At 41.9% G+C, this 13,216-nt stretch overlaps 1 protein-coding gene across 3 annotated transcripts in view; it reads left to right on the forward strand.

Moving 5' to 3' along the window:
- Positions 1 to 9,282, forward strand: part of GPR50 (G protein-coupled receptor 50) — a 32,158-nt gene extending 22,876 nt beyond the window's left edge. The window contains exons 1-2 of one of the 3 annotated variants that reach the window (XM_061445991.1): positions 723 to 1,955; positions 7,087 to 9,282. In XM_061445991.1, coding sequence (XP_061301975.1) covers positions 1,952 to 1,955; positions 7,087 to 7,952 — 870 coding nt within the window. In that variant the 5' untranslated portion in view covers positions 723 to 1,951 and the 3' untranslated portion in view covers positions 7,953 to 9,282. Of the gene's footprint in view, positions 1 to 722; positions 1,956 to 2,235; positions 2,406 to 7,086 lie in introns of those variants that run through there. The other 2 variants (XM_061445990.1, XM_061445992.1) reach the window with 2 other exon arrangements.
- The last annotated feature ends 3,934 nt before the right edge of the window (positions 9,283 to 13,216 follow it).

The following is a 13,216-nucleotide window of genomic DNA, read 5'->3' on the forward strand; positions in this document are numbered from 1 at the left end:
GTGAATAATGGTAAAATTCAGTCTGGTAAGATTTATTACTTCAATATTGGAGGGTTCCAGCTGATACCAGATTAACGTATTCATAGGATTTTAGGAACTGCTTGAGTAACAGTTACCTTTTAATCTGAAATCTTTGCAAGGGTCTCGTGTCACTTCTGTGCTAATGATTCAGCCTGTCTTTATAAGAGGTTGAATTTCTTTACATAGTGTTTTGAGACTAAATATGAAAGAGGGAAAATGACCCTTAATTTTAGCAAGTTCCCATTTGGTTTAACAGCTGCTGTGATTTCTGTCTTGTCTTTTCGGCTGCATTTGCCACTTTGGCAGTGTGTTTTTGGCTGTCAGAGTCTTACAGAGTTCTAATGAAGTGCAACACTTTTTTCTTTTCCCCACAGCTGTTATTTGTCATTTGATATAAATCTTCCTTATTAGAGTTTTGTTCCTGAATAAATGATAAAAGGACAGTTAGTATCAGAAGGCAGTGCTGGCATAAGAGTTTCTGCTTTGTTGCTAACTTCTGTTTGCTTTTAAGATATCTGAAACTCTGAAAACTGGAAGTTGTTCTGCACTGGTACTAAAACACAATGGCCCTTAATAAAGGTCCAGAAGAAGATGCAATTAGAATGATTTTTGTTCAGTAAAGAGTGAATGTCCAGCTACCATCTGTGTCACACCAAGGGAAAGATCACCTCCTTCAACTTTTTCCCAATATAATGATAAGTGATAGAAAGAATGCTATGGAATCATGTGCATGTGGCTGGTCACTAATTTTTAGCCTATTCCACAGACTCCTGAGCTCAGATACAAATTTGAATCTGGCTGGCCTTAGCCAAATGGAAGTTATGAATCTCCAGGATGTAAAAATTGTAGATGATTGCTGTGCTCAATTACAGCAACTGAAGGTGTGGCTCAAATATGGTTTTGACAGCAATACAATTAGAAGGTCATGACTTAAAAGTAAGTCTAAAACCCAATAATCTGGTCCTCCACCTGGCACTGTAGGCAATTCCTTTCTTTAACCATCAGCCAAAATAATACATGGTACATAACAAAATAAAGGTAACTGAAGTGCTGAGGAGCTGGTCTTTTCTACTTCATTTAATACTGTGAGGGCTTTTTGCCTCCTCCTGGAAGCAGGTGTTCCTCACAGGTCCAGAGGAAAAGACAGCTTTCATGCAACTGTGGTGATACACTGATGAGATGGCTAATAATGGAGCTTGCAGTTGTGATGCCAAAGTGATGCCTGAATGGCTGGTCATGGAAAGGCACAGGAGGAGGCTGAGAGTCCATGTTGCTGGCTGCCTCCTGCTCTGCCTTCATGTTGCTCCTGTGTGAACGCAAGGCTAGCGCAGCACTGAGCACCCACAGTTTTCCCGTAGGGAATGATGCCAGTAAACCAGGTAATGGTTGGTAGCCCAGAGCATGCTGCTGTTCTCTGGCTTCATGAGTGTGCTGAGATCTCAAAGGTTTTTTTGCCAGGAAAAGGTTAAATTGTTCCGGAGTTTTATCCTTTTGTCTAGGACCTTCCTGGCGTCCTTAAATTGGATATTTCCATGTTCTCTGATCTTACATCCTAAGGGTGCTGTGGGCTGGCAATACCTCCTGTCCTGTCCATTACCCTCTGGATCACTTTATGCAGCACAGTCAACATTTGAGACCAGCTGGCAGCCCAACTGCATTGTCTGTTTAACTGCAGGAAACCATCCTTTATCCCCCTCTGAATCCTGATGGAGTAATGATGACAGATAATTGATTGAATGCTTTTTCCTTTCTTTTGTTTAATTCCTCTCTTTGAGCAGGCTCCCCAGATACACAAATAAAATCCTTAATTAAAATTTGTGGATTAATTAATAGAACAACAGATCTTTTTCTTTTCCTGTTGCCACAATATCACAGAGAGTTTCTCTGCTTTTTACTTGTGCTCCCCTGTCAAACATTTTCAGCTGTCAAAATGGGTAAGTACACGCTGGGCTGTTGTGCAGGCACATCAGATGCATCAGTGCTTTTTAGAATGCTGGAAAGAAACAGCAATTTAATAGTCTGGGATTTCTCATGTGCTGTTTTGTTGCTTGCGTGGAGCAGTGTCTTGGGTTATAGTCCCCTATAGAAGGTGGGGTAAACACCATCTTTGCTGGAGTGTTCCTTCAGGTTTTGTGATGTAAGAAATGCTTGTCAGAGTGAGGGCTGCAGGATCAGGATCCCCCAACATCGCACTACTATTACCTGCTTAAATTGCAGCAGTTTATGATCAATATGATTGACATCTTTGTATTATAAAAAGAAAAAAAAAACTGGTTTGGAATTGTTTTCTGTAAACTGCCACTCAGTTTGCAGAGCTGAGCATGCACTTCATGTCTGCAGACTGGAAGTTGGTGCAATACAAGCAAACGCACAGCAAATGGCAGGTAAAAACAAACAAGAAAAGGAGGCTATCAAAGCTAATAAAGAGTCTTGTTGCATGCTGAATAAAGCTTTTATGATTTTATCTTTTTGCTCGGGGCAAACAGTACATTTTGTTTCTGTTCTGCAGTGAGCATAAGCTTTGGGAGGTTAAGCAGAGAGTATTAGGTTATGGTAAGTGGTTATCAGAGGCTTGCTTTACAGTCATGGCCTGTTAAATTGTTTACTGAACCTTATTTTGTATCTCTGTGGTTGATGTGAGTCTTAATTCCAGTTTATCTCACTTTAAACATGAGTCTGTTGAGTTTTTCATAAAACTTGAAAGGACGAACATAAAGTTTAAGGTGCTTTTTATTACAAGCCACAAATGTTAAGGTGTCACCACAGAAACACCAGTCATTATGTCATTGTGTATCTTGGCAAGTTTTATCAACGCAGGGTTTTATACCTGCTGTTCTACAACTGTCAGTTATTCTGGTTGCATTTGAACAGATGCCAGGATCTGCTCTCTTCTGGGAAGAGGCTGGGACAGTAGCGGGCTGGTCATGCGGTGAGCCCCCATGGCACTCATGTCCATCATGCTTATGGGTCTGCTGACCTTGATGCTGTTGTACATGATTTGTTTGCCTCAAAATGCTGTGTTGGGCACTGGCTATTTGGGAGCACCTCGGCTGCCTGCAAAGTGGCTGGCAGGAATGGGCAATCTGGACAGCAAAGCCCTCTTTCCTCCTCAAATGGAGCAGAAGCTGGTCTGCAAACCTGGCTTTTTGCTTTGGTGCATCTCCTGTCACTCAGGATGTTTCAATTTCAGCACTGGGTTTACAGATAAGTGTTAATTCCAGGCTGCATTGAGCATCTTGAGTATCTTGTTAACCTGAATCAAACAGTTCTGTAGTATTTCAGCAGGGACTGTGAGCATAAGAGAGCTTTATATGGACAGCAGAACAAGAGTTTTAGGTGCTTGCTTTGGACATTCTGAGATGTAGAAAAATAGCCAATTTTCAGAAAATGTTTTTACACATCCCTGCTGCCATTTAACCCCACTTCTAGGTTTAGGATACCTAAAGCACAGCCTGTGTGTATCCAAAGACAGCCCACAGCTGTCCCTGTGTGGGAACAGCAGGGAGAGGCTTGATCTCTGCAACTGCAGCTTGTGCACCGAGGGATTTCCAAAGCCTCTTGAGGCAGCAGGGCCAGTGACCCTTGTGTTTGTGCAGTGATGCCCAATTAGTCTCCGTAGGAGAATTATATCCTTTTGTATGAAAGTCAGGTGCTGTTCGGGCAGCCTGCTGTTGAAGACCTTTATATATGTGGTTTATCAGTTTTCAGAACTCATTGTGGTATTTCCACATTTCCTAGCAGCAGGACTTGACAGTAAATCCTCAGATAAACTGTGATGTTGGATAATCCAGGTGAAATGAGAAGCAGGGCCAGGGAACTGCTGCAACACAGGAGCAGGCTGTTGAAGTGAGCCAAAACAGGATTACTGAAGTTTGGGAGGGAGGCAAGGAGCTCAAAGGTGCAAGTATTAGGGCACAAGGTATTCTGGGATAAATTCCATTTTGTATTACTTACTCATACATGCTTTGATCCTGCTCTGCTGCTGGGCTTCAGGCTGTTCCATGTTTTGATTTGTTCTCCCAAACAAGTTGTGGCTTACACTGTGAGCAGTGTACCATACCCTGGTAATCTATAGCTTTGTGTTGGACCTCTGTAATGTGAGAGGTTTTATAGTTGCTCTGAAAAGGTGGCCAGGTCAGTATTATCAGTGTGCTTGTAACACGCTTTCCTCCACTAGCCATGCCTCTTTGCGTATGACTCCATAACTGGGTAACAGAGCCAGCAACTGGCTAATAAAAACAGGACGGAAAATGTGAAAGCTCATGAGGAAATATACTCCCATGCCAACAAAGAGAAAAAGATACATCGGAAAATAGTGCCACGGAAGCAGATAATTTTAAATTTGAGATCAAGTCCAGCTGGTACTTTTATGGGCAGGACTCCTTTGGTTTAAAGTGGAAAAATGTAAAAAAAACCCCTACAGTAGTGGAGACCATTGACAGGAGACTGCTCTTTACCTTCCCTAAAAGCCACACATCAGATGGCTTCCCATTCTGCAGTGGTTTTGGGAGTGAGGGTCCAATCAGAGGACAAAGATACAAGTCTTTGGCCACAGGGTGCAGCACACGGTGGTCTCACAGCAAACTAGGGACTGCAGGCTGAAGCAGTGTTTCAGTCAAGTGACTCATTTTGATAATTAGCCAACAGCCAGTTCCCATACTTTGAAGGATATGTTCTGCTTCAGAGGCATGCAGTGTGCCCCTTCTTTGTACTCATGCACTGATTTTTCAGGACTGACTGGCAAGTGGCTTTTATATGGCTCTGACCTTCATGTTCATCTTGCCAGAAGAAAAATGTGAAGTTGACCACATTGCCAAATGAAATGGAAAATGGATTTGTTTCTGTGAAATAGTACTAAGCAAACCTTTCTGATCTTATTTTCAGGTATTCATTACCCTGCCAGGGTGTTAGTTCTTCTAGTTGGTAGGACAGCCAAGACTGCAAGGTGAAAGCACAGAGTAGGGGACGGCATGTTTGCTCTTCAGATAGAAATGGAGATTATTCTTGTCTTGATAAACTCCTCTTATTTCTTTTCCTGCTGGAGCAACATGCAATGAAGTGGTGTCAAAATAATAGAATCATAGAATAGTTAGGGTTTAAAAGGAGCTTAAGATCATCTAGTTCCAACCCCATATAATACGCACTACAGGACAATAATACAATACTGCACTCTTGGATTAAATCCAAATTACTAAATCTATTCTAGGAATATTATTTTAACAGATTCCCCTGCCCCCCCAATATTTCTACTTCAACTGTTCAAGTCAGTGAAGAAAGACTGACAGAGACTGCTCATTGCTCCCAGCAGCTGGCAGTGATGTGAGGCTGATAATTTTCCCTATGATTTTGCTAAACTTTGGATTAAATCCACTGATGTGCTGTTTTAAGTAGGGAATATCCAGCTCTGTTCTGCTTTGCCTGAGTCAGGCCTGGGTGTTGGATGTGGCTGTCTTCAATCCCTAGCAAATACAGAGGCTTGCTCTCCAACCTCCTGTTTATGTGAATGTGTATCCAAGTGGGACAGGTCCAGTGAAAAGGGAGGGTTGTGGCTCCATCAATGGAGTCTGTCTCCAGCATCCCCTGGAAGTCTCCTAGATTGGGTTACTGATCTGTCTGTCTCTGTTTTGCTGTCTTGAAAACTGTTTTGGAAAACCTTTTCAAGAGGAAATCCTGGTGCTGGGGACACATTTTGTATGTATTTTTGATCAAATGAATAAAAGATTTGCTGCACAAGAGTATTCCTTCTCTAGGGTGCCTGCATGAGCACTGAGCCTGACCAGAGGTGGGTCTGCCCTTGAGAGTGAGCATAAATAGAGGTAATTATATGGGCACCAGGTTCAGTGACTACAATTTAAAAGGCTCTAAGTGAGATATTAGATCAGCAGCAGTAAGGCACAGCAGCTGCAGAAGTCGTGTGCTGTGGTAAACCTGTGTATGTGAAATCTCCCTCTAAAAAGATTTCAACACTTTGCATCACATCTGCTAATACCTATTTTTAAAGGACGGCTGTGTCAGCTGCCTCAGCTCCACACTGCCGTGGGCTGTTCTCAAGTCTGGACTGTGTTCCAGTCAATGCGAAGTGGACTCTGCTGCCCGATATGAATGGTTGACTTGTCCTGATAGTTTTTGTTGGCAGTAAACAACTGCAGTGGCAATGTGGCTGTGATTTCTGCCAGCCCTTGGGTGTACTTTCCAAATACTGAAGCCAGTGACCCGGCTGAACTGAGGTCTCAGGGAATCCTTTCATGGGAACTACAGGAAAACATATATTTTTAGTGATTTTTTGTATAATCTTGTAGACATCAGGATACAAGGGTTTGACGAGAAGGCTCAGGTGTGATCAATCACCTGGGATGTTGCATCCTAACACCTAGGGGCATAGATATTAACACCTTAAATGTGTTAAACGTAGCTTTTCCTGATACTCTAGTGATATTTACTTTCCTACTACTGTAGATACACCTGAAGGTAGTAGAGTTATTAAAAACAGCCACTTTTTCTAGTGTACTGTCCTCTGACTGCAATGTGGAGCTCCTCCTGAAATGACAATTTTTCTGGTCATCAAAAAGCTGAATATTGACAGATATTCTTTCAACATTATAGCTGACCCTGTAGTTACAGCAGATCCCAAAAGGTATCAAGGTCCCTTTCTTAATTCCCTCCCCTACTCTGACTGGCAAACTGGACAGAAAGGCTTTTTGCCTACCTAAAAATATGCCACACTCAAATTGAGCAGTAGCATGCTGGCTGATTAACAAGAAGAGAAAATCATTCTTTCCTGCACAACTTAGTGGAACTCAGGACCCTGACCCACAGCTATAGCTGAATTAAAGGTAACACTTCAAGTTTAGAATTTTCCTGAGAAGGAATATGCAGGTTAATCATGCGTAGCTGCTCTCCATTGCTGTCACTAGTAGAGCTAAGTCTTATTTTCTAGGCTTTCAAATTCCAAATGGATGGTAAACTGAAGCCCATGAGAAGAACTCAGCCTCAGGAGGAGTTCTTTAGTGGCAAGCTGTCTACCTCAACCTATGCTAACCTCTCACTGTCTCTTCTTTTTTGTAGGCAACATCTTTGTCGTCAGTTTGTCGGTTGCAGACCTTGTAGTTGCAGTTTATCCATACCCTCTGATCTTGAGTGCCATTTTCCACAATGGATGGACCATGGGAAATGTCCACTGCCAGATAAGTGGGTTCCTGATGGGCTTAAGTGTCATTGGATCCATTTTCAACATCACAGCGATTGCAATCAACCGCTACTGCTACATCTGTCACAGCCTTCGGTATGATAAGCTTTTCAACCTGAAGAACACCTTCTGCTATCTCTGCTTGACCTGGATACTCACAGTGGTGGCAATTGTGCCAAACTTCTTTGTTGGCTCTTTGCAGTATGACCCCCGGATTTACTCCTGCACCTTTGCACAGACAGTGAGTACATCATACACCATCGCAGTGGTGGTGGTTCACTTCATCGTCCCACTGTCCATCGTGACATTTTGCTACCTGCGGATCTGGATTTTGGTGATTCAAGTCAAACACCGGGTGAGACAAGATTGCAAGCAGAAGCTCAGAGCAGCTGACATCCGGAATTTCTTGACTATGTTTGTAGTTTTTGTCCTTTTTGCTGTGTGCTGGGGACCATTAAATTTTATTGGCCTTGCTGTTTCAATTAATCCTTCACATGTGCAGCCACATATTCCAGAATGGCTTTTTGTCCTGAGCTATTTTATGGCCTATTTTAACAGCTGCCTTAATGCTGTGATTTATGGTCTTCTTAACCAGAATTTCCGGAGGGAATACAAGAGGATACTGCTGACACTCTGGACTCCCAGGTTTCTGTTCATCGATCTGTCCAAGGGTGGGACAGAAGGGATGAAAAGCAAGCCATCTCCAGCTGTAACAAACAACAACCAAGCTGAAATGCATTTATGAGTCAGAACAGTACTATTTATTCTGGATTACAGTTGTATATATAATATAAAAGAGCCTTTCTATGTGTGCATTTCACAGCTGGTGTTGCTGGGCCCCTCATGCAAGGAAGGAGTCTGCTTCTCATATGAGGAAGGGGTCTTCTACCTTTCATGTTTAGCTTATTGCTGCAAGATCAAGGCTTTGAATAATTTTCAGAATGGAAATGACTGATCTTTATTTATTTTTTTTAATATACCATCTTTCACCATGTGCCTATCTAATAGGTTTGGTTGCTTTTGCCACAAGCATTCAGTATGCATGGAGAAATGCAGTTATGCTTGAAATGCAATCTTCAAGAGCTGGCAAAATTGCTGTGTATTACAAACAAACCTGTCTCCCCTCACTCTGAATTCTATTTTTTTAGCATTAACATGACTCAAACTATAGCAAATAAAGTGGAATCTGCGTGGCTCTTCACCTTTTCAGTTAGGTACCAGTAGCAGCCAGCAGGCATACATATGGGCATGATGATGTCCAGTGTGTGTGCATTAGTTTTGCTTTTTCTTTTCTTATAAGGTTTAGAAGCTAGCCTGTGCCAGATGTGAGGCAGGCAAAAGCCAGACCTAGCGAATGTCTGATGCACTCATTTTAATTGCATATCTACAGGTATTAAGTACCCTTGCACTCTCCTTCTCAGGCCATGAGTAAGAGTATAATATATGACATAATCTAATTGCAGGAAGATACTTGGAGCCTGATTCCAATTTAGGCAGTATCCTCTCATGGCCAGCATTCATTTCAAATGTATTTCAGAAGCCCCTGATACATGAACATCATACAAAAGATGAGCATAAGAGTCCCACCTGTTTAATGCAGATGACGGCATTTAAGTTCCAGTAATATTTACACTTGCAGACAAAGGGAAAAAGGGAAAGAAGAGTTTCTTCCAACCACCTCTCCTTTTCCTAACCACAGAACATGAATTTGACAGGGGGAGAAAAGCAGTGGAGATTTTTTTTTCCATTTTATTCATGTACAAAGCTCTAATGCAAGGAGCTGCGAGAGGAAAGCTACTTACGCATATTCATGCATCAGTTCTCAGTTAAAGCCTGAACTCTGTTATTTATGTCATTGGAAACAATGTTCTTAAGTGCTGGGAAGGCCAGTATCATGTTAGAAACAAGCACACGGGCAAAGATAAGGCTGTTTCTTTAACAGAGTATGTGTGTGGGGTGATGGCAGCTGTCTGTAAATATGACTACGTCTTTTTCCCTTAGCTTCAATGTGATTTCATCTCTTTATGGTTTAAAACATGTGGATCCTGCTTTGAAACAGTCCCATAAAATCAACAGGTAAAGCTTCCCCATTGCAACTACACCTTAAGCTAGAAAGGCTTGTTGCTGGGCTACTCTCAGTAGGTACAGCAGGAGCTGCGTGATGGAGAGGAGCCGGTCTGAGCCCTGCAGCCAGACCAAAGAGTGCAGTCTTTTTGATTATGGTCAAAGCAGGACCAGGACTAGCTCCCAGAGCCGAACCCTGAGAACCAGGATTTGCACTAGCATGTAGGTGCCTAGCAGTAGAGGTACATAGGATTTGCAAAACCCTGAGCAGGCTGAGTGCCTGATCCTTGGTGAGTTAACAAGCCATTTGTGCATTGCTTGTTAAGAGCAACTTGTTGCTGAATGTCCCTTCTGCTGATCTTCTGAGGGAAGAGGAGTTGAGCAGAATTAAGCCCCTTTATGAAGTGGGGCCAAGAAACATTGCGTGGCGCATTGCTTCAGTGAGGACCGCAGTTTGCGTGCTGCCACATGGTGAAGGTTGCTGCAGTGCAAAGTGGGGTTCTGCATACTTAGGGCACCCTGGCACTTTGTGAAGTTTCAAACTTGAACATCTCAGTCACTTCAGATGATTATTGTTTTAAAATGCACTGCAGCCAGCCTCCCATAATAGGAATCAAACTGAGCTCTGTTTTGGCCTCTAAATCTGCCTGAGCATGGCCAAATAAAGGTATCTTCGCCTTCAGAAGTAATGTGGTCTGTTTGCCTTCCAGCAAAACCAGTCTGGATGAATTCACACCATTCCATGCAAGCAAAATTATTTTGAGTCAAACTTGGATAAGAAAAGCACCGAGGAATCCATAACTGCAGGGACTGTTTGTCCTATCACACCAAGGAGATGTCCTGTGTTCTGTGACTAGTCTTCAGTCATTTGCAATTAGCTACAAGTGTTAGAATCACATTAGCAAATAACTTCAAGCATCTAGTGCCAAGACAAATAGACTCCTCTAAGACAATTATGAAGAGTATTTTACAGGTTTGCCAGTTGTCTCAAAGACTGCAAAACTGGCGTTTCTTCTTATTAATCGTTGCCTTTTTAACTGAATGTTCAGTGAATGCAATGTGGTTTGTTTGGTTTTGTTTTGTTTTTTCTTTAAGCTTGTATTTGCACTATTTCTCATTCAGGCTCCAAAGTAACAGCCAGCGAGCATTTGAACCAAACAACGTAAGCCAAAGAGGTCCTGAACAGGCAAGCTGCTCTGCTAGCACCTGGCAGGGAGGGGAGCAGCTGGAGCACAATAGGGCATCTCCCCAGGACTCAGAGAGTCAGTGCTGAACTAAACTATGCAAAATGATAGCTCGTCTTCTGCTGTAGGGTCCGAGCCCAACTCTTGCCCTCGTCTTTGCAAGGGAAAGGCTAAGTACCTGCTGGGCTGCGGTGGGAGCTGAGCCGCACCATGCATACGCAGACCCTGCTGCCACCTCGCAGGGTGGGGATGGGTCTGCGATGGGCACTGTCCATCTAACAGCACAGAGAACTTGCCCTGTTCAGATGTGCTTTGGGCATCCCAGTGTAAGCGAGGGCTGTCCAAGAGTGAGCCCGGAGGCTGGCTGACTGAGCCACAGTTGGAATCCTGAGCTCAGTCCTGCTGGAGCTGAGGTTTGTGATATAAAACATGAAAAGCAGGGAACATGGCTTCAGACAGAAAACACTGTGCCATTTGCTAGCACTTTGATACAGAGACAGTGGATAGGATAGATTTTTATACTGATTTATTTTAAAATTACCCAAGCAGCTCTTTATTTTCATGTTAAAAATGGTTAACAGGATACAGTTTATTTTGTTTACAAAAAAAAAGGGAAGTGTGTCTTAAACTGTGAATCCTAAGATGCGTCAGAGTTTCCCTACGGGAATCTAGCTTTAATCCAAATTTGGCTTTTAAGGAGATTCCACAGGTTAAACCACGCTCTGCCAATCCCACCTGTTGTATACCTTGCCTTAAGTCTCAGAAATAACATTGAGATCTCCTATAAGCTAGCTTTAAATCATGTGCTCTGGATATGACCTGGTGGTGTTGAATACCTATTGTAGCCCCAAAATCTAAACCTGTCCTAGTGGCCATAAACTTATGGAGAGGCAGTAATGCTCTGCAGGAAGAGGAATCTCTTACTACAAAGAAATATTTTTGGATGTTGTTAATGAATGTTTAAGAAGAATATTTAAGAAGAATGTAACTAATATATTTATATATAAATATATATTGCATATGCTGTTTCCATTTTATCATTTGATTAAGAATCCTTTCCTATTACTACTTTTGTTGCTAGATTCATCCCTTTCCCTGTTAAAACTAATAAATCTGCCACTGGAATGCTTATTCTTTTTTTCCACTTGCATTTATTTTTTTTAATAAATATTTGGAACAACAGCTTTAGTGTAGATTTTGCTGTGCTCGTGCAGTTCTTCAGACAACAGATTCTGCCCATAGGTTGCAGCAATTATATTTCCATGCTATCTTGACTGGATCTGTATTTTTTGGGCGCCTTACTGCTGCTTCTGAAGTGGGGAGGGTGGTCCATGTGTAACTGCAACTTGAACTCTTACAGACCAAGTGCCTTGTTCCTGTTTCCTGACAAGATGCCATGTCTAATCTGGGTGTTAATGTAGTAAAGGCTGAGATTATCGAGTAAAACAAAAAACAGCTGAACCACCATGGAGCAGATGTGTTGAATGAACATCCCAAAGCAGAATTGCTGGGGTTTTTTGCTAATCTTTTCCAGCAGGCACTGGACTTTATCTGCTGCTTCCCCTGCAATGCTCAGTGATGTAACATGCGAAAGAAACCTGTTTATGATAGTTGTAGATCCCAAAATGTCTCAATAGAGCTGCTGGAAAACTGTTGCACAGATTCATACCTGCTGTTTCCAAAATGTGGGACTGCATGAATTGAAATGTCAGAAATGACGCGGTGTTGTTTATTTCCTTTCTTGCCACAAAGTATAGCAACTGGGAGGTAAGATACAGCTATAAAAGATAAGAGGTGCGACAATCCAACATCAGGATAAAATCTCACTCACGGTAGCTATTTAGAAGCCAGTATTTGTCCTAATGTATTTACTTCCATGCTTATAATTTATAACATCAATCCAGTCAGTAAAGAGGTGCTGCATATGTATTGAATCTTATTGAAAAAAAGTAAATTACTGGCCCTAATGCAATATTTCCTACCATAAAAGCCCTGAGATAAGAAATGCAGAACAGGTTCATGCAAGAACTCTGTGATGGGATTTGTGATAATAACCATAAAATTTGTATTGCAAAGATAGAATTTACAGTATGGGGTGCAAATTTTCCAGAGAAAACAAGGTGGGTCTGAAACATTAACTGAAATATGCTTCTGTTTTCTCCCAGGCATGGTCTCCTGAAGAGGTTTTCAACTCAAATAGTAGTTTCTAAGAAGCGAGGGCAACTTTAATGTCTTTTAGATTAGTGGATAATGGCTGTGTAGTCACAGCTTGCTTAGATTACTATTTAAATAGTGTGACCCATCAAACAGTTTCATAAATCTCTCCAGTCGAAGTGCATTATTTATTTTGTATGTAGAATATCTTATCACATTAAATAAATTGTGATGTCTTTCCTTCTACATTTACTCCTCCTGTGAGCAAAACTTCTGAATTTCCATGGAAGCAGGGAAATTTACCTCAAGTGTAAGAAGGTTGTTTTGCTTTGAGGTGGGTTTTGATAGGTGTGTAAGATAGAGGTAGTGATGTGGCATCAAAATACAACCATCTCCTGGGTGAAAAGTGATAGATGTTTTGCTATGGAAAAAAACAACCATGGAAAAAAGTGAAAACCGTTTGCAGGCAAGAAATTGCAAATTACATTTGCGGTTGAAATAGAAGAGGAATGTTTGGAGGGATTGTTCTTACTCAAACTGGAACTTGGCCAGGACAATGAAGTTAATGAACCTATTAATACAAAAAGTGACTCAGGGATTCTTGTGG

Source organism: Pezoporus flaviventris, unplaced genomic scaffold (genome assembly GCF_033815535.1).
Source record: "Pezoporus flaviventris isolate CSIRO_AGI_PZ_B2104156 unplaced genomic scaffold, CSIRO_AGI_Pfla_v1 ptg000005l, whole genome shotgun sequence".
NCBI lineage: Eukaryota > Metazoa > Chordata > Aves > Psittaciformes > Psittacidae > Pezoporus > Pezoporus flaviventris.